Below are 26,690 nucleotides of genomic sequence, written 5' to 3' on the forward strand. Positions count from 1 at the left end.
AATGCGATAAAGAAATTAGACCAGCAGTTTATTGCGTCCTTCTCTCATGTACTAAACGATTCGTAAATTGATGTCTAGCAAAGTTGTTTATCAGCTATGTGATATATAATTGCAATTTCCCTGACATCTTGACTCTGCAATGAGAAGAACACACTGGTCGCCAAAACACTCGTTTCCTTGGAAACCCTATTTGCAATTGTATAGCCGAGCGTTGGGCTCCTAAACGAGGCCGTATTTATAACTCAGGTGTTTTGCTTCAGTCAAAAAAGAGAAATCCTTATTTTTAACCCGCCGGCGTCTCAGGTTAAAACAAGGAAAACTTGCTGATATTTACGCGAGGGCAAGCAAGCGAGCGTCGGTGGCAGAAGAAATCGAAAATCTACCGCAACGTAATGTGAACCTGTACGTACTCCGCGATGAATAACAAGTGCGTACAAAGACTGGCTATTATTTTAAAGGTTTCTTGAAGCCCTCGCATTGGTATAATAATCGCGGTAAGTCTTGACTATATTGACATCTAACTTGAAAACGTAAATTTAGCCATATTTTGAAATTACGATCAGCGTGGATTCATGCCTTATCGTTCACGTAATACGAGTTTATCGAATCGCCGCTATATACGCCAGAACGGCTTGAAATAATTTTACCGTGATACGAAGCACCGTAGTAAAAATTAAAGCACCATTTCAAACAATTGTGCTGCACAATTTTGACAACAAGCACTCGAACAACTCCATTTTCGGATTAGTTCGAAACTATAATGGCGATCTCGGTTACTGCGAGAAAAACTCGCCTGGCCGGAAATTTTCCCGGCTTGTCTAGTATCTCAAAATGCGGTTTATGCTCTGGCGTGTGATAATTAAAGTTATCGGCTGAACCTAATCCAGGTATCGATGCCTGAAATTACCTTCAGCGTATCCATTTTACTACAGTGTTCGGTTGAAAATATTGCAGGTTTCTGCAGTAGCAGTAACATTGACAACATTCCAAGGAACAAACGCAGGACAAAGATTGTCCTGTTTTATGAGCGAGCGTAACCTTTTTTTTCTTTAACTAACTCGGGAAGAGAAAAAAGGAGAAGCGGTTTAATTTTATTTACCATGGAACTATGTTTTGATGTTCGTCTAATGACGCTAGAAACTCAGACGTTTAGTGATCGATATATACTGCTTCTTTTCTAGCGTTGTGGGTTATTATGTAACCCCAATAAATTGACGAACAAAAAACAATATTTTTATTTCAAGAACAGAAAAAAAAAAGGTCGCGTTAGAAGTCGAAAGCGGAGGCGTCGTTGCATGAAATAATGAACGTGAATTACGACTCGAGCTTGTTTACTGCATGCAAATTCAAGACAAAAATGAAGGAACCATTTAAATTTGATCTAGGCGTCTTGAATTTTAAAGAATCGAAGGAAAATTGCGAAATAGCGAAGAAGCCAAGTGACTCTGAAGCCTTGGCGCGTGGGGAGACAGGCTCGCAGAGAGGCAATTCCAAAATTAAAGATGTTATTCAAAGTACGTTTCAGATCGCGGGTTAAAAAATTTTGCCGTCTTGGTTATTAAACATTTATGTAAGCTTGCCTTGAAATTAAAACAGACGAGAAAGAAAGAGAAAACAGATTTAACTGTCATTTATTGAAATGCGACAAAAGGGTCCATGTTTGTTCTTTTATTTGCATATGGATCATCGGAAGCCTCTCTTTTCTGCATCAGGCCATTCTGCGTTGCCAAGGCGACATTCGACCGCAAAGGAAATCTACTGCTATTAGTGCAGGGATATTTTAAACAAACACAGCTTCTGAGGGTGACTTTTACATTTCAAAAGAGCTAAAGCTGACTGTAAAAAACATCTGTAAGGTAAATCCTCTTTTTTCTACCAGCACAAAGGGCCGGAAGCTTGAAGAATAAGATGCGTGCGTTTTCCATTTCTGCCCTTGCTTTTGAGACTTCAATAAAATTCTCAATCATCTAGGCATGCAGCGTATGTCTATTCAAAACTCTTGATATGAGCCAATAGAAACTAGTTAGTTAAAATCCTCTGAAGGGGGAATTATAATGTTTCGTGGTTGATGCAAAATTTATTGCACTTTATTCATGTTACTGAAACACTGCTCTACGAACAAAGAAAGTTGCGACTTTGTCTTACAACAAAACAGGTGTAAATTTTGAGGTCTATAACTACTTATTCAACATATTTGTTGAAAACTTGCTATGTTTCCATGACATTTATCCACTCGTTGATAATCAACAAACCCTTTCAGAACACAAACACTCTTCAACCAAACTTCCGTCATAAACTGTTGTTTTCCAAGCCGTTTATTTTTCAGTTTGCTCATTCTGCACTCTTGCTTGTTAAAACGACCTCCGAGGGAAATAAATTGTTATCTTGCGCAGGCAGAAATTAATAAAAATTATCTTCCGCTCAATCGGCGATATGTACATGGATGCAAATACGATTTATTTTTAAATGCGCGGCGACATATTTTAGAGATATGAAAGTGATTTCTTGCTGATTAACATCACACAAGTTACATCTGTTACACAAGTTACATTCCCAGAGTTTTCTCCGTTACGTAATCTACCGGGAAAATATTTCAGTTTGTAAACTAAACTGGGGAAGTAGCTAGAATATTTCGAGTTTCTAACTAATTGAAAACGAGTTTTCAAAAAATATTAACTAGACTCCATTAAATTTATCACCTCTTTGCCTTTCTTTAAGATTGTTTTTGTTTTGTTTTGTTTTGTTTTTTTCACAAAACAACCTAATTTTTCTGTTAGTTTGCTGCGGTTTATTTTCTTAGTTTTCAAAACTGGCTGTACATTTTCGTTCAAAAAGTGTTCTCCGCAAAACGACACCGTCGTTTAAATCACATCTTTGTAATTACGAGAAGTACTAGCTCATTTATCTAACGAAGTGCCCCAAACCAGCTATTAACATTAATCAAGACAAAAGAGATAAAAAAATAACATGGTTACCCATAGCAACACTTTTGGCACTTGTATGATACTTGAATTTGTCTTCAGAGGCAACACTTTGACCAGGCAACAAAGAAAGTCTAGAACGGCCGTTACCACGCATTTCCTTTGTGTATATAAATCATAAGTTGAATGGTTAGTAAGTAAATGGTACTCTACGGTTCGGTCGAGGATTTTCTTCGCTTAAATGAGTCTGGCTGTCGGGTAGTCCAAGAGCCAATTTTCTCGACTTAATACTAGTAGATAATTTTCAGCAGCACACCGCCATTTTTTAAGTATTCGTTTCAAACACCGAAAAGAGAAGGAAATGCAACAAATCTGGAGAAAGCTATATTAGGAATCCAAATATTTATCTTAATGTACACCTTTTTTTATAGGAATATTGTTTTTCCTTCCGAGGGTGAATATTCTTATTTTTCTGCCAATTTTAGGCTGAAAATAGTCTTGTGAACTATTCTTTGATTATAGCGTATGACATTTCTATGACATATTTGTGTTCGAATTTATTTGGTGTCTGGATGGTGTTAAAGTAATTCTGGAACCAGCCTGCAGGCATTAAAGCTTGATATCACACACAATTAACTTCTTGCAGAAATGTGCTAGCGCTGTTTTTGTTGCTTTTTGGCTATTTCTAGAGTTGCCTTTTAGAGAGAAGAAGAATTTTATTGTATTCACAAACTTCAACACAAAATTATATATTCTTTTCAAAATCTCAGCCTCAGGTTTATTCTTAAAATATTCTTAAAATTTGGCAAATTTCATCCTCAATATTCTTATAAAACATATTCTTATAAAAAAGAAAAAGTGTATGCGAAATAACAATCACATGCAGGAAACAAGAGGAAAAGACTGAATCCCATTCTATTTCAAGTCTACCAATAACAATGACGGCACATCCCCTACAACATTAAAGATTACAACGGGGGTTGGGCTGCTACTGGAATTTGGACAATAGGGGCGGATAAAAATACTATTTTAGATAGCAATATTTACAGGCGAGGCTGCCAGAATTTATCCAATGCACGGCTCATCCCATGGGGAAGGCAGAAAGGACGGAAATTCCCGCGACAAAGTTGACATCCGGTACCAGGGAAAGCCAATTTACTCCTGAGGACAAAAAATACCATGCTGAAAATCTGGTCAAAATAACGCTTTTCGCTCTCCATGCAAGTCTCCCAAACGTGCTTTACGCTCGAAAGCTGAGTTTAATGATTTTCAACATTCTCATTGTTGTTGAATAAATGCGTTTGGCAATAGAAGTCTACAAACTGTGACACTTTGCTTTCATTTAACGCCAGCTGGATTCATTGTTACATGGTGGGTCTCTAACAGGGAGTCTTCACAATCTTTAATGCAGTCGATGCTAACTACTTTAGGTAGAGGGTTGTCAGATTATAGTACACTCTTTATTTTTTTATAAGAATATTGTTTTTCCGGCCGAGGCTCAATAAGTTATTATTTTTCTACCGATTTTAGGCTGAAAATATTCTTGTTAATATTCTTAAATTATAGCGTATGACATATTTGTTTCCGAATGTATTTGGTGTCTGGATGGTGTTGAAGAAATTTTGGAGCCAGTCTGCAGGCAAAACCTGATATCACGCACATAACTTCTTTCAGAAATGGGTATTGGTCTCGAACAAACGGCTAGTGCTGTTTTTGTTGTTTTTTGGCAAGTTTTTCCGTTTAGAGAAAGGAAGAATTTTACACGGCTTATTTAAAAACGTATAATTGTATTGCATTTACAAATTTTTAACACATATTCTTTTCAAAATCTCAACCTCGGGTTTATTCTTAAAATATTCTTAAAATTTTACAAATTTTAGCCTCAATATTCTTATAAAATCTGTTCTTATAGAAAAGGACGAGTATAGAGCATGAACGAGGGGCATGAGCCCACGGTTTTCACTACCCAAGTTGCTAAGTAACGTATCCTTATGGCATCATGCTGGTGTGACTGTCAGCTGGCTTATAGCTGGTTTTCACGTGACGTCACCAGAATTCGAACTACCAAACTATTGATCTTCCTGAGATTTTACTTAAATGATGTATAAGAGCAGCTGAAAACTAATATTCATACAAATTTTCGCTCCGAATGGGTTCTTGGTTTTGTGATACACTACGCTTGAATTTCTAAGCTTTTGCGTGACGCGGCACTTACATGACGACCAAGAGAGCTGTCATGATCGTTAAAAAAGTGACTTACTTCGGGGAACTTGGCTATCTGAACAGTTCATGTCTTAGAAAAAGTATTATTTTAATGTTTTAGAGCTCCTCGAGGGATAAATTCACGCTTTTGTAGCAAAACTCAGTGACAGATGTTTCTGTTGGTTTCCGGCCGCCATGTTGGTGCCCATACGGATGGGCACCAGCATGGCGTCTGCATACAAATCTCTAAAAAATTTGGGTAAAAAATTTCTCCGCATATCTCGCATAAGAAAAATTGCTGTGACCAGAATTTTGGCGAGAGTCTTTGCATATTTACCTTCTTTCATTTCCCAGATTCTGGACTTTATTTATTGACCGGTTTTGATTTTTATTTGGATCTATTTTGAATTGCGTGACACTGAAAACCAGCAATTGTTGATCACGATGGTTTCTAACTGGGTAAGAAACATTAGAAACATTTCTACGGCGATTGTTCTTTAGACGCCATGATCGAGCAAATAAATTAATATCTTGGGCTCACATTGTATTTGAAACCTCCCTGCTTGTTGCCGAGAAGGGATAAAAGGTTATAAAAGAGTTACCTCCTCAAATCCTAGTAATATACCAAACACGAAAGACCGTGTTTAATCACATTTTCAAACACCGAGAAGAGAGTTGAACATACGACGGGTAGCGGAGTATTTTTGACGAACTTTGAGGTGTTTGGAAATGTGGTCAAACACGGTCTTTCGTGTTTAGTATATCTTTTCAATCAAAAGTTAAACTGAGGAAAACTCGAAGAAATAAAATCGTAAAAATCTAGATATCCTTTTTATGAAATATTAATGAATTTGAGGAAAGGTAACCAAAAGTTTAGATATGTTATCCAGTCCTTCTGCGGATGTTACCACGCGTGTTGCGATGATGTTTTCGTGGAGGATGAAAATGCGTGTGAGGCCGCGAGGGCTGTCCACGCGAGTAAAATTCTCGTCACAGGATTGGCTATTTCTAGGTCCTCCTGGGATTTCCAAAAACGGAAGTGATCCAAAAATAACTTGAGAGGGACAACCTCAGGATTAAAGATGATTTCAAGTCCGTACTGCGCATTCTCGAGAGTTTGTTTGCATTTTTTCATTTTGTCTCATTTAAGACATCACAAAATGTAACATTTGGCAACTACTTATATGAAGTAAATTCAAATTTTCAAGTCAACCGCCATTATGGAGGCGAAGCTTTATGCTTCGTTCTTTCTCATATTACTTGATGAAACAACTTGGCAGCTGTAAAAATCGATGAAGCTGTTGGAAAAAGAATTTGAAAGGCCTCAAAGATAAGGTATGTGGTTTGTAACGAATAACCTCGATTCGCATTCCATCGAGTGAGACACATAAACATTAGGGCGCTGAGACTGCGCAGTACGGACTGGAAATCATCTTTAAGGCCGATGTGGGAAATAAAATTTCTTAGCCATTATCCTCCCTCGATGTTGTTCTGTCTGAAGAGGAACCAGGTGGCTGTCTGTTCAAAACTTCCATTCATCAGTCACTCTGTCTGATCTCCAAAAGAGCCCTTTTAATTTTGATGGGGGCTGTATGTTACTGGCCATTACACCAAGCTGGATCATGGACAGAATAAAAAAGATAAATAAATAAAAGCAATAGGCTTAAATGCTGCGAAATAAGCTCAAGAACGAATGATACTTTTCTAACCATTTCTACCAGGAGAACGTAATAAGGAAGGAATCCCAGACAACAGACTACGAAAAATAATTTACATCTTAATTTAGTCGTAACTAGCTACTGACAAAAATCCAATACGTTCAAATAAACAAGGCGAAATTCAAAGTATAACTGACAAATTATGTCTGGACCTCGTTACTTACTGACGGTAGTAAAAGGCAGCAATTTAATTTTAGTGGATAAGAGTGAATCTAATAATCTGAAATATTTTTGGTTGACAAGGACAACTGAACTTTTATGACTCTTCGCCCAGACCCTCTGTCGCGAAGTAGTTACCGGCCAAGTGTATCGCTTCCTTTGAAGTTTCTCCCTCGTTTTGTCTTCTAATGGATTTTTGTGAGGTAACCTCTCTCTGAACTAATGAAATCAGGGCACTTAAACAACACTAGGGCAGCTGCATAAAAGACAATTATCTAAAAGACAAATTTAACAGTGCGAACTGAACGAAGTTTCCGGAGGAAGACATCTTTGTCGTCATATTGCATTTACCGATGCTGACAAACGTCTTGCAATTAAAGTGACAAGCCTTTCTGTCATTTAGCCTCAGGATATTGAATTTGAAAGTAATATGTCATATATGCCAAGTAAACAGCTCTGCTGGCGGCTGGAGAAGCGCCATCGAGTTAGGGCGACACACTGAGATTTCCACAGAAGTATATAGCGAGATCCAGAAAGCATTTTAGAACATCTTCCGAAGAAGGAGAAAATTTCCACAACTGATTTTACACGCTTGCTTTACACTCACGCAAAACCATGGCGGCTTATCACAAGATATGGCGACATATTCACCAGTTAAACGTATGTATGAAGAAATATTTTGTTCTCCATTGCACGAAATGTAAGAGTTTATGCCATTGCGGTGCGATACCGGCAAAAAAAAGGAATGAAATTATTGTCAAATTTCCAATATATTTTTTTTTCGTTTTAAAATACGTGGTTTCCTTCAGGCGCATATAGCTTTGTAGCATTTATTTACAAACAGCATGAAGGTTGATTAAAAATGCTGGAATATGTACTATAACAGCAAAATTTCAACTTTCAAACATGTTGGGAAAGAAAAACAGAAAATATTTTTCGCGTCATCCTAGACAAGTTTCTTCCAGACCATTAAAAAATATGTACATCAGAAAAATGTAATTGATACATGCAGCTTAACGTGTTTCTTTTTTCTTGTAATGACAAGTCAAATATTAAGAGAGCGCAAATTTATCTTTGTCATTTTTTCAAACTCGTAGAAAGCGAAGCAGTCAATGTTTTTTCAACCGCATTTTATTTTCCGTAGCTCGCTTCTGTAATATCAGTTTCCGAATGTTACAGATCACAGGATTGCATTCGTCATATTTCTACCCAAGCCGTCAGGAGACGAGAGCAGCTTTCTTTAACCGAAAAATTAATGTAAAAAAACTAGAATGTTTCTTTCAAGCGAATTGAAAGTTACCGTGTTTGTTTGCATCACAGGGCACGGTGATATAGAAGGCACTTTTTCGTGCAAGCGTTTCCGTTTTTCCGCCCTAGCTCGGCCCGGATATCAAACGGACCATGGCCGCTTGAGATAACGCATTAAATTGGTCTATATTTCTAAAAATTGTCTTTATTAAAATACCAATTTCATTCGCGAAATCTGCCCTTAAAGAAATAAACCTAAAGAATGGTACCTTAGTATTGTGTCAATCGAACGCGCCCACGACACACGAAAAAATAAATATTAAATATCACAAGATTTAACTATCAACAGAAAGTCGATCAAAATAGCGATAAAAAGACTGGGAAAAAATAGACCAGAGCCAGGTGTTTAAAAGATATTACACGATATTTTCTGTTCGTTTTATCCTAATGATTTTCCGAACAGTTTTGAAAATCATGGGCTGGGAGCGGAAAATTCTAGAAAATCGCCTACTGCGGACTCAGGGCGTGAAGGAAAAGTTTGCACCAGGTTTAAAAGATACCATATATCATATATCATATTCTCTCTTCGTTTTATCCGAATTATTTTCCGGATACTTTTTAACGCGATGGACAACAAGCGGCATAAATTTATCGCTTACTGTACTCTCAAGTGCGAAAAGAATACGTTTTTGTTGTTAATTTTAAGGTACTCTAGTAGTAATTTTTTATCCAAATTGTCGAAGCCGAATTCAAAGCCTTGAACATATTCTTTTTAGTCAATCAGTCACTGATTCAGACACACGCTTACTTTTGCGCGGGAATTGTTTTTTTCCTGTTTTGGTGAAAAGGGGGAAGATAGTGCCATTTGGATCTCCGGAAAAAAATTGTAACGCCCGACCATGAGCATGCACTATGAAGGGACATATAGTAGTAATAAATTCAACTTTATCCTGAAAAGACTTTTAGAACCTTCTAGCTTTCAGCGCAAGTGAAGGTGTCAGCAACTTTGACGTTTCACATAACACTATATTAAAACCCGACCATCAACAAAGTGTATCTTTTGAAAGCTTTTCTTGAAACAAGCGATGCTTGAAATCTCGAACAAGAATTCCTGCATCAAAACGTTAATGTAAAAACCTAAAATCCAACTTCTGCGGCATTCCTGACGTTTTAGAGCTTGTTTTGGATAGAATTCCCAAATTTATCACAAAAGGACTCATCTTTTGAAAAATTTGGTCACGTGATTCTGCATATGCATAATTAGCTGGTTGGTTCTCTTATCGAATCTGATTGGTTCACTCAAGGTTTTGCGCTGGTCTTGAAACTATTCTTAGCATTTAGGCTCAAAAATACACTAAATTATACCCACTGTTTTGCTCATTAAACCTTTTGTTCGGCGACGTTCTCGTTGGCGGCGCCGTCGTGGTTTGCTTAGTTCCCTTATTATGTAATCAACTCAGCTTCGCCTCATTGACTATTCGCTCATAGAAAACGGGGGCGAGTAGCCTAATCGTTTTAAAATTAACGAATGATTGCCAAAAGTACGTCATTCCTCAAAACCGTCTGTTTTGATTGTCAGAGATGACGCACAAAACGTGATGAAAAGGTAAGTAATTATAACTTTGAAAGCCGTGTGCAGCTGTGCAGACCGAGTGGCGAATGATCACGAAAACATGATCAAAATACCGAGGGATTTTTTAAGGTTCACTTGTTACCTAGAGGGTCAGGAGGGGCCTGAAATATCACTGTTCAGTTAAAATTTCGGCCCATTTCTCAACTATCATTAAATTTTACAGCTTATTTGAAAAACGCATCATTTTTCAGCTGTCAGTTTAACCCCATCCACGCCCTCTTACTAACCACGAATTAGTAATAACGTCTCTTGGACAAAACTGACCGAGACTATTCACACAAAAGCAGTTGAAAAACTGTAGACAATGCTGTAACTCCATATTCATCTTTCAGCTTCTCACACTTCTGAAAATCTTTTCATTCTGAAAATATGGCCCGAGCGAACGGATCAGATATAAGATAATCGTTCATTGAAAGTTAAACTAACTTCCCGGCACACTATTCTGGTTTCTGGCTTTATATAGCGGAAACTAGCCGCGTGGGCGTTATTTTCGTTAAGATAGTTCTATACAGTACCCCGCAAGTTGATCAAATTGACGGTGCCAGTGGCACGAAATACTACAGTTACTGTATCAGAAAGAGAGACATGTACACCACAGCTTTTTCAGTGTGGACAATAGTTCATTAGAAAGCACATTGTAACAGCACCCAAAGCTGAAACTTGTGAAAGTTTTGGAGAACTCGAAAAGGCTGTAACATTCGCCTATCGGCTCTTGCGCGCACGGCATTTCTCGTTCTTCTAAACATCCAGTTGTGTTTCTATAACTCAATAAAAAGCAAAATATTTCCTTCTGCTCAAGTATAGAACTATGTACACTAACATCTTGACACACTCTTTTGAAAACATCTTAATTACCTCGTCTTCTCGGTCCGGACTGTAAGTTACCGCCGAGGTTTTTCCCCTTCGATTTGTGGCCTAAGCTCGAAGCGTGCGGGCCATAAATCGAAGGGGAAAAAACGAGGATCCGTAACTTACAGTACGCACCGAGAAGACGAGGCTAGTACCAAATTTATTATATCTCTAATGTGTGTCTGACGGGTTCGGGAACAATTTCTGTTCACGCGGAACGGCTTCAAAATTTTGAGGCACGTCGAAAGCAAAACGAGTCAATTTGAAATCGTTTTTAAGTCGTTAGCACGTTTTAATACACAATTTAAAGTGAAAGAAAGTTTTCAACGTTTACTTACTATTAAAGTTAAGAACACTAAGCGATCAATCACGAAACATTTTGGCAACAAAAACAACTTTAAATTTTAGCGGGCAGTGCATATACAGAAGAATAGGGCCCGCTAAATTGACCAATCACAGCGCGCACAGTAACTGAGAAATATAATAACACTGATATTCAACCGCTCAAACTTAATTTCATTGATCAATAAACAGAAACCAGAGAATTGACTGCATTTTGGCGGAATGCTTTGTGAAGCCTTAATTAACTGACATTCACTTACAACAGAATAAAACTGACGTCGTTTTTCATCATTTTTAAGGTATACGGAAACTGCTTTGATAGATTCCGTCCAAAGGAGATAGATGTTCACTCGTTAAATTATCTTAGCGAGACAGAATGAAGCCAGAAATTTCACTGCACGGTATATAAATATGATATTTTAATAAATGTAGAAGACATTCAGTCGCTCTCTACGTACGCTGGAAGGGTAATGAGAACAATAATATGTTTGAACCTGATATAGCAAGAGCTTTCGTGAGAAATGTTATTTCATTTCATTTTTAATTTTGCTTAATTTAAAAGAAAGGAAACCTCGAGTTTCCAGATTTGTCATCTTCATTATCCAGTTCCAAACCAGCAGGTTCACTCCCTTTTTTTTATACAAGAATAAATTTTGTAAGAATTGCAAAATTTTAAGAATATTTTAAGAATAAACTCGAGGCCGAGATTTTGAAAAGAATATAATTTTGTGTTGAAAATTTGTAAATACTATACAATTATATGTTTTTAACTAAACCGTATGAAACTATTCCTTCTTTTAAACGGCAAATTAGCCACAAAAGAAACAAACAAACAAAAAAAAAAAACAGCACTAGCCGTATTTTCGATGCTAATAACATTTTTGCAAGAAGTTATGTGTGTCATATCGGACTTTATTGCCCGGCTGCAGTCTGGCTCCAAAATGACTTCAACACCATCAAAGTCAGACGGAAATGTCATGCGCCGGCCATAATCTGAGAATATTCACAAGAATATTTTCAGCCTAAAATTGGCAGAAAAATAACTATATTCAGCCTGGGTTGGACAACCAATATTCTCACAGAAAATAGAGAGTGTACTTATTCTCACTTCCTGAATGAGATTCTTCCTTAAGCAACGGTAAAAAGATTTGCTTTGATTTCAGTCGACTAGTTATTCTGTTAAGCGGCTCCGCTCTTCAGCTTTAGTGCTGATCACAATTCTAATTACGTTCTGTGAAGAAACACGGAGAGGTCTTAATGAAAAAGATCCTGACAGGAATTGGTTCATATCTGAATTCGTATATTGCATAAAATCACCTCTGATTGATACCGCAGCTGGATCGCAAGCGATAGGCTTCTAATTTTAAAATCACTCAACATTATTTTCTTCGCAATTAAAGTACTTGTTCTTGCTATTTTTGGCAAGAAAAATTGTGAAATTACAGGCTTCGCAGCTAATGAACAAAGCGTCATTGGCGGGGGTCCAAAATACTATTAATATACATCACATAATCCACTATTGAGGGTAAATTTATGCAGGGATAGACTTTCTCGATATTGCCGCGAGCCATTCAAGATAAGTGGATTTAGCTCTCTATGTTTTGCAAGAACGATGGCACCAAAGTTTAATGCGCTTGTAGGTCGACCTACTCGACGTTCGTAGCTAGTCATTTTGAAAAGAAACACAAGATAAGAGCGAAGTGGGAGATGACAAAGGTAATGCTGGCGGCGTTGGCTCGAAAACTTCTCAAGGTATGACGAGTTGAAATGGTTTGGTTGACTTCTTGACATTTAAGACGACGACAAGCGTTGAGTTACTGCTGAATTAACGTTTCCCCAGAATTCATGCCTAAAGATCAAGAAACCGTTGTACGAAGTGAGAGCTTAAGAGAGCCAAATTCACTTTTCCGTAGCTGTTGAGAAAATAGACAGACATTAACGGTCATTTTTAATGGTCGAGCGAGACTTTGTTCGCTGATGCGAGAAAACCAATTCATTGCATGTTGAATAACTTATTCTCGATCTACGAAAAAGCCATGACCTCCCCAACCAGCGTGAAAGAAAACACAGTAGAGAAAACATTCAGTTTTACATGCATAAAGCAAAGAATAGACATCGGATATATCGAGGAACTAATATTCATTTTGAATCTCCCATGTCAGAGCTATTTTCAATACAGTTCGAAATATTAGAAAACTCTTTCAGTGTTCAGAGAGTATTGGACCGAGGTAAACGATCCAAACGAAGGGTAAATACAGATTTGGAGGGGGAATATTATGTTTTTATCTCCTAAAAATAAGAAAAGGTGTTTTGTTCGATTTAACGATTTGTTTGCAAACTAGCGAGGAGGATCCGTTTGGAGGAAATGGAGCTATTAAGAATAAAAAGTGAGCGATAATTAAGGTATAAAATCAAAACGAACGGTAGTAGATTTACCATGACAACGGAGCAATTTATATTTAGTCCATTTCGAACTGAGAAAGATGAAACAGTAACTTAGGTGATCCGGCTTTCGATTTTTGCTTCGTTCAGCTTTTAGTAGAAATTTCCCAAATGATCAACTTTATTTGAAAGTTTTTACAGACCTTTGCTGACCTGTTTTTTTCTCTGTGCTTTCTAACGACCGCGGAACGATGTTTACGTATACGGGCTCACTTTTCAAATCTAGCAAATTTGGGACTTGCAAAATTAGCATTTGGATTAACTTCCGTCATTTCGCGAATAAAGGTTTTCGCCAGTGGGAAATGTTGAAGAAACTTGATCATCGTGGCCTTTTGTTTTCGATTTGTTTGATCTTTTGATGGTTTACTTTTTGAGATAGATCATTAATAAACATTTAACACCCTGGCTCAGTAGTGAGAGACAATGCGTTTAACCTAGAATAGGTAACGATTTGATTGATTCAGAAACAAATAGTCGGAAAGATCTCGAAAAACAAGCTCTTGAAGCCATGCGCCTTATGCCAGGCAGTCTGAAAAGACTTAAAATTTTGAGCTCCGCTTTTGAAGCAATTAGGGTGTCACACGTTTGTGATCTTCGTTTCTCAATTCCAACAACCGTGATACAGCCAACTTGATATTCTCAACCATGGGCTAAAAATGTCTTAATTTTAGTTAATGTCGTGGTCGTGTTTTGCAATGAGTTCTGCCTCTCCCAAATGACTACTGTTCTAGAAAGGATTTACGCCACGGTTGCGCATCTTGAAAAGTTTAGGCTAAATCTTTCAAGTTTGTCGTTTGCAATCCGTGTTAATCTTCTCCATCCTTGACCATCGTTGTTCCTTTATGGCTTATTATTATCTCTTTGCTGTTTTTCTGTCCTAGAAAAGTACTCTTTTCAGGTTTCATTCAATTTTAAGGTAATTTTGTACGTGGCCAAAATAGCTCAAAATACTGTAACTGAGCTCCTTTAAGAAGGAATACGATATTACATCTTATTCCAAAGTCACCTCATGACACTTTAACAAGAGAGGATGAAGAGAAGATAAAAGGTGAGAGAGATATCTCCTATATACATGTAGGGCTTATTCCCAAGGTAGTCCCTCTCAAGTTATTTTTAGCCATGGTATCCAGTGCTTCCGCAGACAATGTTACCACTTGTATTACGTAAATATTTTCCTAGAGGATGTAAAATGCGTGTGTCTTCGCTTGGGCTGCCCACGTAAGTGAAACCCACGTCACATGATTGGCTATTTCAGAAACCGGAAGTGGTCTAAAAATAGCTCGAGAAGGATTGCGTCAGGACTAAGGCCCATATATGGGATTAAATCTCTTACCTTCATGCTCTCTTGAGTTGAGGAAGTTGTGGACTTGTGGCAGCACGACTCGCTACTGATTCAGGACCATATCGTTACATGCTAACCGAACTTTTTTGGGTAAGTCCCCGTTATAACAAACACGGAAGTAGCGATTACCAGGATATAACGTTCCGCGCGCCAATAACGATCTCCCTGAAATAACGTTCCTCTCGGATGTACCAATACCCCAGATATAAAGTTAGTCTCGGATATAACATTCGTCTCCTATATAACGGTCACCGAGATATAACGTTCCTCTAGAAATTACGATCGCCCACTGAGATATAAAGGTTCCTATCGGGTGAAAAAACCCCTCAGATATAACATTCCTCACGGATATACCGACCCCCAGGATATAACATTCGTCCCGTATATCATAGTTTTTCGGATTTAACGATTTCCCGGATACAACGTTCCTATCGGATGTAACGATCTCCCGGATATAAATTTCCCCTCGGATATAACGATCTCCGGGATATAATGTTCCTCTCGGATATGACGATCTCCGGGATATAATGCTCCTCTCGGATATAACGATCTCCCGGATATAATGTTCCTTTCGGACATAACAATCTCCCGGATATAATGTTCCTTTCGGATATAACGATCTCCGGGATACAATGCTCCTTTCGGATATAGCGATCTTCCGGATATAATGTTCCTCTCAGATATAACGATCTCCGGGATATAATGTTCCTCTCGGATATAATGATCTTTCGGATATAGTGTTCCTCTCGGATATAATGATCTCCCAGATATAATGTTCCTCTCGGATATAATGATCTCCGGGATATAATGTTCCTTTCGGACATAACGATCTCCGGGATGTAATGTTCCTCTCGGATATAACGATCTCCGGGATATAATGTTCCTTTCGGACATAACGATCTCCCGGATATAATGTTCCTCTCGGATATGACGATCTCCGGGATATAATGTTCCTTTCGGATATAACGATCTCCCGGATATAATGTTCCCCTCGGACATAACGATCTCCCGGATATAATGTTCCTCTCGGATATAACGATCTCCGGGATATAATGTTCCTTTCGGATATAACGATCTTCCACATATAATGTTCCTGTCGGATATAACGATCCCCGGTATATAATGTTCCTCTCGGATATAACGGTTTTTCGGATGTTACGTTCCCCTCGGACATAATCTTCCGCCAGATGTAAAGTACATTCAAACAGTGTGGTCTTGGTCATTTCCACTGTGAAAACTTTGACGCTTCTTTATCGTTTGCATTACGAACATTTGAAAAAACGAGTTTAATAGAACTAAGATTCCTTCTCCAGGTGCCCTCATTAAGCTGAGGTTAGGTTTAGGGTTAGGGTTAAGCGGGGACTACACTGGCAGATAAAGAAATTAAAGGATCTCTTTTGAACACACGTGCTGATGATTTCGCCTAAATTACGGACGTGCTTTGTTCCGTGTCGGATTCGGGTTCCAGCGGACAGATGGGAGAATCAACACAGACCTATTTCTTCATACAAAATCTTCTCTAAATTAAAGCGAAATTTACTGAGTATAGAACAAAAGATTCGGTGCGGAATTCTGTTTACCTTCATTTTTTTGCAATTTCATTTCAATTTGCTTTGACAAATATTTTTGAAACCTATGTTTATCATGTTTTTTTTGTACCGTTATTGCATAGCTTCAAAGTTTTATTGCTTGGTAAATTTATTACATCTTATCAAATCCAGCTCATCTGAAATGAAAGAAAGACATTTCAAAGATTCCGAAAAAGAGGAAATGTTTGTAAGTAATTAATTTTTCAGCCAAATGTTGAGTTTCATAACCTAGGAAAGGAAAATATTTTTTAAAAAGGGTCAGGGCTTCCCTTGAAATTGTACGCGAAAAATCTAAGCTGTTAAGGAACCTACAGTTTTTTTGCACGCGTTGGATTCACGGCAACGGTGGTCAGAGTCGAAGCGTTTCTGTTACCGTGTACAGAATCAATGTTGCAACTTAACACAAGGGCAGTCACAATTGCAGCATTATGGCAAACTTCAAAGGAACATTCCGACAAAAATATCCGTATCGTTAGAGTAAATAAAATTAAGAAGAAAGAAGCTTTGATATATGACACGCTTCCTGAGGAAAAAAAAAAGGTTTACCTAAGGACTGTGAAACAGTTTGCCCCAAGGTTTTGCCGGATTAAGTACAACGCTTCAAAATGGCCACTAAACTGGAAGCTCTCTAACTTAAAAACTCTACGTTGAAACGTATTTTATCGAGACACTGGCGAGTCACAGCAACGAGGAGCATCAAATTTGGGTAAGCTTAATTCTCTCTCTTTCAGTAAAACTCGACCGTGCTCAAGAAAACTCGATTTTTTTTCGTTCCCAGTTGGTTGTAATCGGACGAAAGAAGGCTGGCGGTTATAGTCTGCTAAGATTTTAATAACAAATCTTTTTCCAAACAAAATGTAAATGCTTTAAAGGTGCCGATTACAGTGTACGGGGAACCAATAGGACTCGCTGATCTAATTAGTAGAAAGAAAAAGAGAAAAAGAAAAACCACAAAATATTCAAGGCTCCCGGCTGCTTGCAAGTCATTAAAATGAAGTCAAAATCGTATTTTACGTTAAACTTCCTCTGAGTTCCCGGAAAAAAAGTTTACGGCAAACTTCAATACCACAGCTGAGATTTATTTCAAATAGGATTTTAGCGGAAGGGAAACCAAGCATTTTGCTATAGTTATTCTGGTCGAAATGACTTATTTGAAGAGGGTTGGTTCGTTCCTTTTGTCTAGTTTTGTGAACATATGTGATTTCTTTATTCATAGAGAACTTGACTGTTAAACACGTGACCTTCATCAGTTCGTGCGAAGCATACGGAAATGGAAAAAAAAAAAAAAATAAAATTGCGCATTAAAGAAACCAAAGCGTGTAGGCGCTGCAAGTTTATCATAATTTGTATGGCCGTAATCACTTATTTTTGCATTGAAGTTGCTGGTTTTTGTCACGATAGACAAAATGATTTCAGCTAAACGTTATTGTAAAGAAGATTACATTCAGAATGTCTCAATTGAACTTTTTCTAACAGGCAACTACAGAGAAAAAAAAATCTCTGCAAAAAGGATGGAATAAAAACACAAAACGAAACAAAACAAAACAATGAGAGTTTCATATCGGTTAATGGCATCACTGTTCAATGGGTTGGTGTTTTGATTTTTTTACTGTTGCGTTGCACTTAACACGTTTCAAAGGCCAGCGAAGGCGATTGTTTGGATCTGGATTCCAAATCAACTATTTTACGCGTAAGGATTACGAAATTTTCGTGCCATTCATGTCACAAAATGATATATTGAAAAGTTCAACTGCAAACCTAACGCCCAGTCGGAAATTACACGCTCAGAGAGAGGCTTGTCTATGGCGAATCCATTTGTCCCGTGGTATTAAAGTATTAAGGTCTTAATCCTGCCAGAAAGAAAGACTAAAAGCTGGCCATTGTGTGGAAAGTCCTTTTCACTTAAAGAGGTAAAATAAATGTAAAAAAAAGCACCATTTATTCTGACGTAATGGAGAACATCCAACCACTGACTGCATGCATGACACGACGAATTTTAAAGGCTTCTTTTTGTAATTATTCAGAAACGGCTTAAAACACCTGCTTAGCCTGGAAGTAATGAATTTCTAAACCTTTCCTGAAAATGTAATCTGTTTTCGTTAAATTGCTTTGCACTTGCGACAGAATACCAGTTGATCAAGTGCGCGTTCTCGAAGTCTGAGCAATTAATTTTCGGCGCTACCTCATACAGTACTGATTCCAGCGACGGTCTAGAAATTACATGGCGGCCTACAAAGAATTTCAAAATGAGGTAACTTATTCTTTGCGATACTGTCAACTTTGAAAATTGATGATTATAGCTCTAGCGAAAAAAAATGTACTTAACGAGGAACGGACAACAAGAAGGATGATTTTTACCAAAAACAGAAATTTGAATATATCTCGACGCGGGTGTAGTGAATATTCAGTAGGCGTTCTTGTCGTTCACAATTTTGTTATCACTCATATTCTAGCATATCGTAATATGAAGTTTACACGCTAATATTTAATTCAGGTACGTTGAACGTTGTCGAAGGCAGGACAGCACGATTGTAAGCTTCACTCATTTGAAAACCTCAGTTTTTATTTTCAATTAATATGGTCAATTGGGCTTCCAGGCAGAGTACACGGATTTGAATGAAAAATACCAAATTTATTTCAATGAAAGCATAAGATCGTTCAAAGCATTCTTTGGCATTTTTTTTTTTCAAACAGTTAGAAGGTGCCTGCAACTGTCTAGTCCAACTAAAGGTTAATTCATTATGTTTTCCGGCGGTTATATTATAGGACCTTGATACAACTATAAAAATCTACTACGCCTGGTTTTATAGATCACTGTTCGGTTTTTATGTTTTTGACGTATGATAAAATATCACGCTTACCACAATATTGATGCCATGAATATGCACCATAGTTCGTAAAATATTAAATATAACGCTCGCGGAATGAGGAAAGATTCATTAAATTTAGAGTGATTATTGAGCAAACATCGCCTCCAAATGACAAACAAACCCTCTGGACAAGTGAATGAATCTTTGCTCCGGGCAAAATTTGTTTTTCCGGCTCGGTGGCGCGAATTGTATTTCTTATCTTAAATGATGCAGATAATGCTTTAGAAAAAATAGGAAATATCCGCGCAAACTTCGAGTTAGCAAAACCAGTGACTTTTAAGGCCTCTGTTTGGCTGTGTAAATCGATTATTAAGTGATTAAAGTTGGCTGGCTGGTTTGGGCAAGTTCCAAAGTTCGATTCGTTTATATTTTTAGAAAAATAAATTGATTGTTTCTTGAAAGAACCATCATGAATCAGGGAAAAGTACTTTGATGAAAACGTTTAGCGCTGGGAGATCGTAATCAATGAATATTCAACTGCTAATTTTTAGTAAGAAGAAAATATTAGTTTTTCTTTTTTTATGATTTGTAATTCCCAAAGTACTTTTGTCGCAAAAATGTTTGTCCCAGAATTTATAATCTTTAATTCGTTGTTTTCTGACTCTCGAACACAGAAACTACGGTGAAATTTTTTAACTCTGTGGGGTGTCTTACACATGAGGAAAACTCTGCACAAATAACTGTTTTTTTTAAGTTTTGTTTTCTCTTTAATAATCCTCGTCGATGCCCTTTAAGCTTCTTTAATACGATTTATAGTCCAGGTTTAAGTCTAAGTTATTAAGATATGTCATTTATAACGCGATATCACTATGTAATCTATTTTCCTATTGGTTTAAACTTTTAACACGCTCAATAACTTTTTTAAACTGTTAGGTAACACCGATTGGTCGGTGTTGGTACGCCAGATTTTCGGGATTAGTCCGCTAAACTCGTCACAAAATCAAATTCTGCTTTTGTATTCGCTCAAGAATAAGATTTCCAATAGCTTCATTTCTATCGACGTCTTTGTTGATTGTATTGATAGTTTCTAACATCCCTTTTGTCAATCTCGTTCCCAGCGTCCTATCTCTATCTCGCAGAAGAGAGAGGACCCTGGGAACAAGGTTTCCCTTTCGGTCGGGGTCACCTGTTTAAGGTCGTTCCCCAGTATTGCATTGCGCATCCCTACTGCGCATAATTTAGCGCGTGATTAGCTCGCGCGCATTGTAAAATGGCGGCTTTTTTTCTACGGCTGAACCTCGCCATAGAGGTAAATCGTCATTTTCTCGCAAACGAGTATGGTGACCTATCATTTTTTTCTGTTATTTTGAATTGAGTAATAAATTTCTCTGTGTAAAATAAATATGGACCAATTCTCAGTGTAAAGCAAAAACAATTGTCGGAAACGTGAATTTAGCAAGTAATCGTGACTACAATCATGGTGCTATTATAAGGATTAATTATTGGGTATAACCAAGGTGCTTTTGCTCCTAAACGAACATGAGGACCCCTCATTTTTATTTCAAAATTTAAGTTCCTATAATATAAACAATCAATAGGCAAAGTTTCACAAAACTCTCAGTGCAGGGTCTATTTCAGCGGAATGACCTTAAGTATTGACTGAGCACGCGATTTTGTCAGTGACGGGATTTCAAGCAACTGGCATATCACCGTGGCAACAATAATCATTAATCATTTGACGTCGTAACCGTGGTTTCTGATTGGTTGTAAATTCTACGGTTATGTTTACGAAATTTGCCCGAAAATGCTTGTTCCTTAACCCTGGTGCTATCAGGTATCGTTTCGTTCTACTGAAGAAACCATTCGTTATTGAGAAAAATATTAAAGAAAGGCTGTGAATGTAAGGTCGCGAAAAGTTCGCGACCTTCACCTTCCAGTCAAAAATAGCAGAAATTGCGAAATCATATTGGCAAACCTGTTGTTTCTTAAACCTGTTGTTTCTTAGCAACAAGAAACAAAAACGCCGGCTTAATCCATTCTATCCCAACTAAAAAAAGATTTTCAACAAGAGCGCAGGTTACCGGCAATAAACTGAGGTAACTTTGCATGTGCAGGTTTAGCCTTTCTGATCTTTTTTTCTCTTGATCATTCGTAGCCGATGGGAGGGTGTTCCTCGGCAGTATCCCCGGAGGACCCGAACGGACAACAAGCTGGTAAGACCACCTGGTGCGCATGCTGTGGCGCTAGGTGAGTTGTTTGGTGAATTTTTTTTACTCGTCCGGATTAACAAGAGTGACAACAAAAATCGTTGTCATTTTAGTTGTTGTTGTAATCCTCGAAAATGCCGAGCCGGCGAACGTCAGCGTTTATTTGTCTTGCCATATTAATTTAAGTGCAAGTGAAATAATTTTTGTGACAGCATTTTTCATAGATTCGGAGCGGTGAAGATCGACTACTCTCGCTCATAAAAGTGACTATGTTTTCCGCGTTGCCAAAAATGAGAATTCAATATCTGTAGGTGACGTGGTGACGTGGCGACGTGTGTAGGAATTGTCTAAGGGAAATACAATGGAGTGCACCCTGATTAACGAGGCTTTTAAGCACCACGCGTCTTCGTCCGGGGAACTGAGTGAAGAAATTAGGATGTCATTTCGTCCCAGCAAACTCAAACACGTTATCATTAATAAAGGAAATATTTTACGGTTACTTTTATTTAGACGAGGCGGTCACTGTTTTAGGTAAAATGTGATACCTTCCATAAAAAAAAATTACGTTTACGACAATTAACTGCAAAGGGAGCCGGAGAAAAATGAAAACCTTCATAGTTTTATTTACAGTTATGAAAAGCTGTTAAAGTGCGTATTTTCCCCGACTTTTCACTTAGCGGGGAATGAAAAATAACCGGTTCCTTATGCACTGATCAACGGCATGTTTGAGACTGAAAATTCAAACTCATACCCGGCATGATTCGCGAGAAAGAACATTTCCATCGTGAGAACAATAATCATTGCAGCCCACTTCACTTACTATCCTCAAATTAGTATCGTTCCGTAATTATTGCTTTCATAAGTACGTAATTAAACTTTAACATCTGAGCAGGTATTCTAACATGTATCTATTCCTAACAGACAAGACTCTACAGCGGCACTGTTGGCCAAAAAAGAGAAAGACCTCGACTGCGAAAGGTAATTAATTTGCGGCGGCATAAAGAGTCCGATGGTTGTGATTACATTAAAAAGAACGGTTTGTTTCGAAATAAAGAGGCGAGTTACCAATTTAGATAATTTAACTCACTGAGGCCTGTACTGTCCATACAGATAATTTACGCCTCATTATTCTTTTCGAGAATGAAAGTTTTTGCGATTTTCGCGGATTGAACGCAGTTACGAAAAATCGTCAAGTTAAGGAAAAATCGCAAACGGAAAATCGCAAAATTTGTTAACTTTGCACCTGAAACGAAAAATCGTAAAATTTGTAATTGCGTTTAATGCTGGAGGTAAGTGGAATAAAAAGGGGCCATGAAAATGAAAAACGTAAGGTTTAGAACCCTGTTACATGTACAGTGGAACCTATATATAACGAAGGGCCAAGGGACTGACAAAAATATGTTCGCTGTATCGAGGTTTCGTTATATCGGGGTTCTTTTTCATATCCTTTACTGGGGCGAGGAAGTATCGTTCGTTATACCGAGGACTTCGTTATATAGAGGTTCCACTGACTTTTACGAAGAGAAATTTGACACAGTGATTCTGCAAGAGGTCCTTTTAACTTAAAATAAAACTTCTAGGAAAAAACACAAATAACAACGTGAAATGACTAAATTCTACGTTGTGTGGAGAACGTAAACCACGACGGATAATATTTAAAATTGATATTTCGAATTTTACATTACGCTGTATTCCATATTTAGTTTCGTGATAGTTTTGACAGAGAGAAACAAATTAAATTACTTTAGAGTATTGCTGGATTCGTAAGTAAAATTTATATTCGTTTTTTTAATCAACTTTGTCCTCGGCGTGGCGATCGTAGTTTACTTAAACTCATTTAAACTCATTAAATTTACTGCGCCACGGTATTAACGACTCTTCTCCCTCAATTTACAGGCCCTCTCCTGAAGAGGCTAAAAAATGGGCGACGTCGTTTGAATCGGTGTTGAAACACAAGTTTGGTGTGCAGTTATTTCAAGACTTTCTTCGTTCACAATACGGAGAGGAGAACCTTAATTTCTGGCTAGCGGTAGAGGAATACAAGAAAGCAGATGATAACACTCGAGCAGAAAAAGCCAGGGTGATCTATGAGGACTATGTCTCTACGCTGTCACCCACAGAGGTAAGTTAAATTTTCTAATTCTTGCTTGAATGATCGAATCATTTTAAAAAATTGGTGCACTTCTATCGAGTTTTAGTACGCATCTACTAACTTTCTCTGACGAATGCCGTTCTCTTATTGAATACTCGACTCGTTATCTATTCTGTTGTTGATGGTGAGTAACCTAGCAGTGTGCCCTTGTTGACAAAATGGCGGCCACTTCTTTGCGTTTTCAAAGTGTCTGTGAAGAGGATTTAGACAAAGTGTGAGCGGCTGGTAGATTTGTACTGTCTAAAACAATTAGATTATTCCCTCTCGGTTGCAATGCGTGATAGTTGACTCGGGTAACCATGACGAGTTAAAAATCTCGACCTCATAATCTAATAGTTAAATGGATGCACACGGGAGTTAGGGGAGCATTACACAAGCATAATAATTTCCCGAGCGATATCTGAGAGTAGTTCGAACTTCTCGAGTCCTCACCAAACTCCCCAAGTACATCAAGAACTCAAGACACCAAAAACAGGAATATTTCTATAACATAACAACAGAGGTTAGAAATAAGCTAGAAACAACTTCTACTTCCGTTCTTGAAATCAAATTCTCTTTTATGCGAATTATAGATAAAAGAAATATTTCTGCCACGTTTTCATCGTTTTTGTGAATGCTTTGTGGGGCTACTGAGCAATCCCTACCGAACGACCTTCAAGTAAACGTTAGCACGTATTACGTGCCTACCCGTTCAATCTGTGTTCTTTTTCTTCGCAGGTAAGCATCGACGCCAAAGTACGAGCAGAAATCGACAAAAATATGAGTAATCCAGACAACGACACTTTTCAAGTGGCACAGGACCATATATTTACTCTTATGTACCATGACTGTTTTCCAAGATTTATCAAATCGAAACATTACAAACAGCTTTTGAAGAGACATTAATCACTGCTTTCATGCACTAAAGAAGATTTATTTATAAAGCTCCGTGGATGCTATCACTTCAGGACTTCAAACTCAGGCCAAGACAAAGACTGCATTGGTTTAAATTTTGATGAAACGTCTTCAGCAAAATACCTCAAGCTCTCTGATCGACTTCTGATATTTTTTAGCTCAATATGCAGTTCTCTAATATACTTCTTAAACTCTTCTTGTAGCTGGTCCGGGTTGTTCAAAGCCCGATTAGGCTAACCGGATTAACTAACAGGATTAACTAACTAACAGGATTAGCGAGAATTTTGATCGCAGTTTTGAAACTTTTTCGGTTCGGTGAGCTTTTCTGTTGATATTGTTCGTCCTTCAGTTTTGAGTTTAAATAATCTCAAACTACACAAAACATAGGCAGTGAAAAACATTTTTATACAAGAAAAATTAATATTTCGGTTAACTTTTAATCCTGGGCTAGCGTTAACCGGCATTCGAACAACCCGGCGCACCGTATGAAGAATTTCATCATTGAACAAAACACCATCCCTTGTTGTCACGCAATCCTCCCTCAAGGTTAGCGTTGCGTGATGGAGGCCCAGACACTGGCCGCATTGGGTGCTTTCCATTATGCTAGACCAATCGATTAGAGACCATTGGGACGACATTTTCCGTTCAAACCGGGCCAACCGAGAGGGATGGCTTTTTCCATTCTCTATTCCCATTCTCAATTTCCCACACGAGTGGAGAAGTAGAGCGACGAACTGGTTTGGTAAAATGTAACGGGCAAATTTCGGTCTGACTGATCAAAATGGACAACCTCCAGAGGTTGTCCTGAATGACCCGGTCGGACCGAACCGTAACAGACCGTGCTACTTAACTTCCCACCAAAATTTCCAAAATTTTTGGCATAATGGCAAGCACTCAGTTTCTCTGGGAAAACGCCTCGACTGAAAAAGTATGAAAAATAGTGTAGGGAATTTCCAACTCCATCTCACGATCAAAGAGCATCACTTTACATCATTTAAAACTATCAAATGTGTAAATATAACGTCTTTCGACTAAAATCATCGATGTTGCTAACGCTCACCATACTGACGTTCGAAACTTCAGCTGTTATCCACGTTGCGGTTAGTCCTAAGATCAGAAACTCTCTTCTCCTTTCTGATATCCATGCATTTTACAACAGCCACTAGGAGGCTTTGCAGTAGTGCTTTAAGGAGAATTTTGATATTGACCACTCTTGGGTTCCATGGAATATTTTGGCAACATTCCGCACATTAATCCACATGTAAAAATGTAATCTCAAGATGCAATTTTTCACGCAGGTCGCGATTGTTTCGAAAATTGCATGTTCTATATTTTGGCGGTTACGGAAAGATCGCAAAAAAATATTATTGAATCAAATTCCGATTTTAGTACGAATTTTAGTTCGTCATGCTATTGCCTTACACGTGATAAAAAGAGTTTCAAACATTATCGAGATATGTTATTTATTTCGTCCCAGCCGCAGACAGAGCAAAAGGAGAAAATAGGTTTACCGTGGAAATCACTGTAGAGAAAATGTCTGTAAATAGGCCACACGTAGTAGTACAAACACCTTGTTTCTTTGAGACATCGGCTGGCCGGCCAGATTACTGTACAACTCTATGTACTTGCAATGAAAATTGCTTATTTATATGAAGAATAATTCATTAAGAAAATGACATGACTAATGATGACATGAACAAATTTAAAATAATTGTAATAAGATGAATTGAATGACATTGTAAATAGGACAAAGGTCATTGTGATGAGAAATAATTAAGCTCTTTTTCCCGAGCCATGACCTTCAACCGAATTTGTACAGAAAGTTATTGTAGACTTGTGAAATAAAAAGGCGTGGGTGTTGATCAGGCTCATTAGTTTTTTCATATTTCTTTAGTTAAATAAACTGACGAAAATTAAAATCTAGTTTTCTAGTTTTCTATCCCGCTAAGCTAATGCGATTTTTCGCGAGATCGGCATTGGTTTATTCATGGCTCGGCCGCCTCGCACGAGCTTGTATTCGGTGATCATGCGGGGAAAACACTTTGTTAGCAAATCTCTGTTACACCTGTTGAGTGGTAAGGTCTATAATAAGTAATAAATAAACCGTGTTAGCGTGGTTTTCAAAAAACTAATTGGTTCTTGCATTACTATGCTATACCTCTGATTAGCTGAAAAACTCGCG

General features: G+C 37.8%; 1 protein-coding gene across 3 annotated transcripts; it reads left to right on the plus strand.

Moving 5' to 3' along the window:
- Positions 1-77: 77 nt before the first annotated feature.
- On the plus strand, positions 78-26,474 carry LOC145464177 (regulator of G-protein signaling rgs-2-like). Of its 3 annotated transcripts, none has more exons than XM_081447984.1 (5): positions 78-494; positions 21,411-21,502; positions 22,384-22,440; positions 23,359-23,584; positions 24,332-26,474. In XM_081447984.1, the coding sequence occupies exons 2-5, from the start codon at positions 21,414-21,416 to the stop codon at positions 24,497-24,499; spliced, it is 540 nt and encodes a 179-aa protein (XP_081304110.1). In that variant the 5' UTR covers positions 78-494; positions 21,411-21,413; the 3' UTR covers positions 24,500-26,474. The 3 variants fall into 3 exon arrangements, with proteins under 3 accessions (XP_081304110.1, XP_081304108.1, XP_081304109.1); XM_081447982.1 differs by lacking the exon at positions 78-494 and adding an exon at positions 501-7,660 and having other exon boundaries at positions 24,332-24,754; XM_081447983.1 differs by lacking the exon at positions 78-494 and adding an exon at positions 7,703-12,824 and having other exon boundaries at positions 24,332-24,754.
- The last annotated feature ends 216 nt before the right edge of the window (positions 26,475-26,690 follow it).

Source organism: Orbicella franksi, chromosome 12 (genome assembly GCF_964199315.1).
Source record: "Orbicella franksi chromosome 12, jaOrbFran1.1, whole genome shotgun sequence".
In the NCBI taxonomy this organism is placed as follows: Eukaryota; Metazoa; Cnidaria; class Anthozoa; order Scleractinia; family Merulinidae; genus Orbicella; species Orbicella franksi.

Excerpts from the sequence above, each read along its gene's own strand:
- LOC145464177 (XM_081447982.1), top strand. The coding sequence starts at position 7,616 with ATGGCGGCTTATCACAAGATATGGCGACATATTCACCAGTTAAAC. Across the intron at positions 21,503-22,383 it reads TGCGCATGCTGTGGCGCTAG|ACAAGACTCTACAGCGGCAC; the intron begins GTGAGTTGTTTG and ends TATTCCTAACAG. Across the intron at positions 22,441-23,358 it reads AAAGACCTCGACTGCGAAAG|GCCCTCTCCTGAAGAGGCTA; the intron begins GTAATTAATTTG and ends CTCAATTTACAG.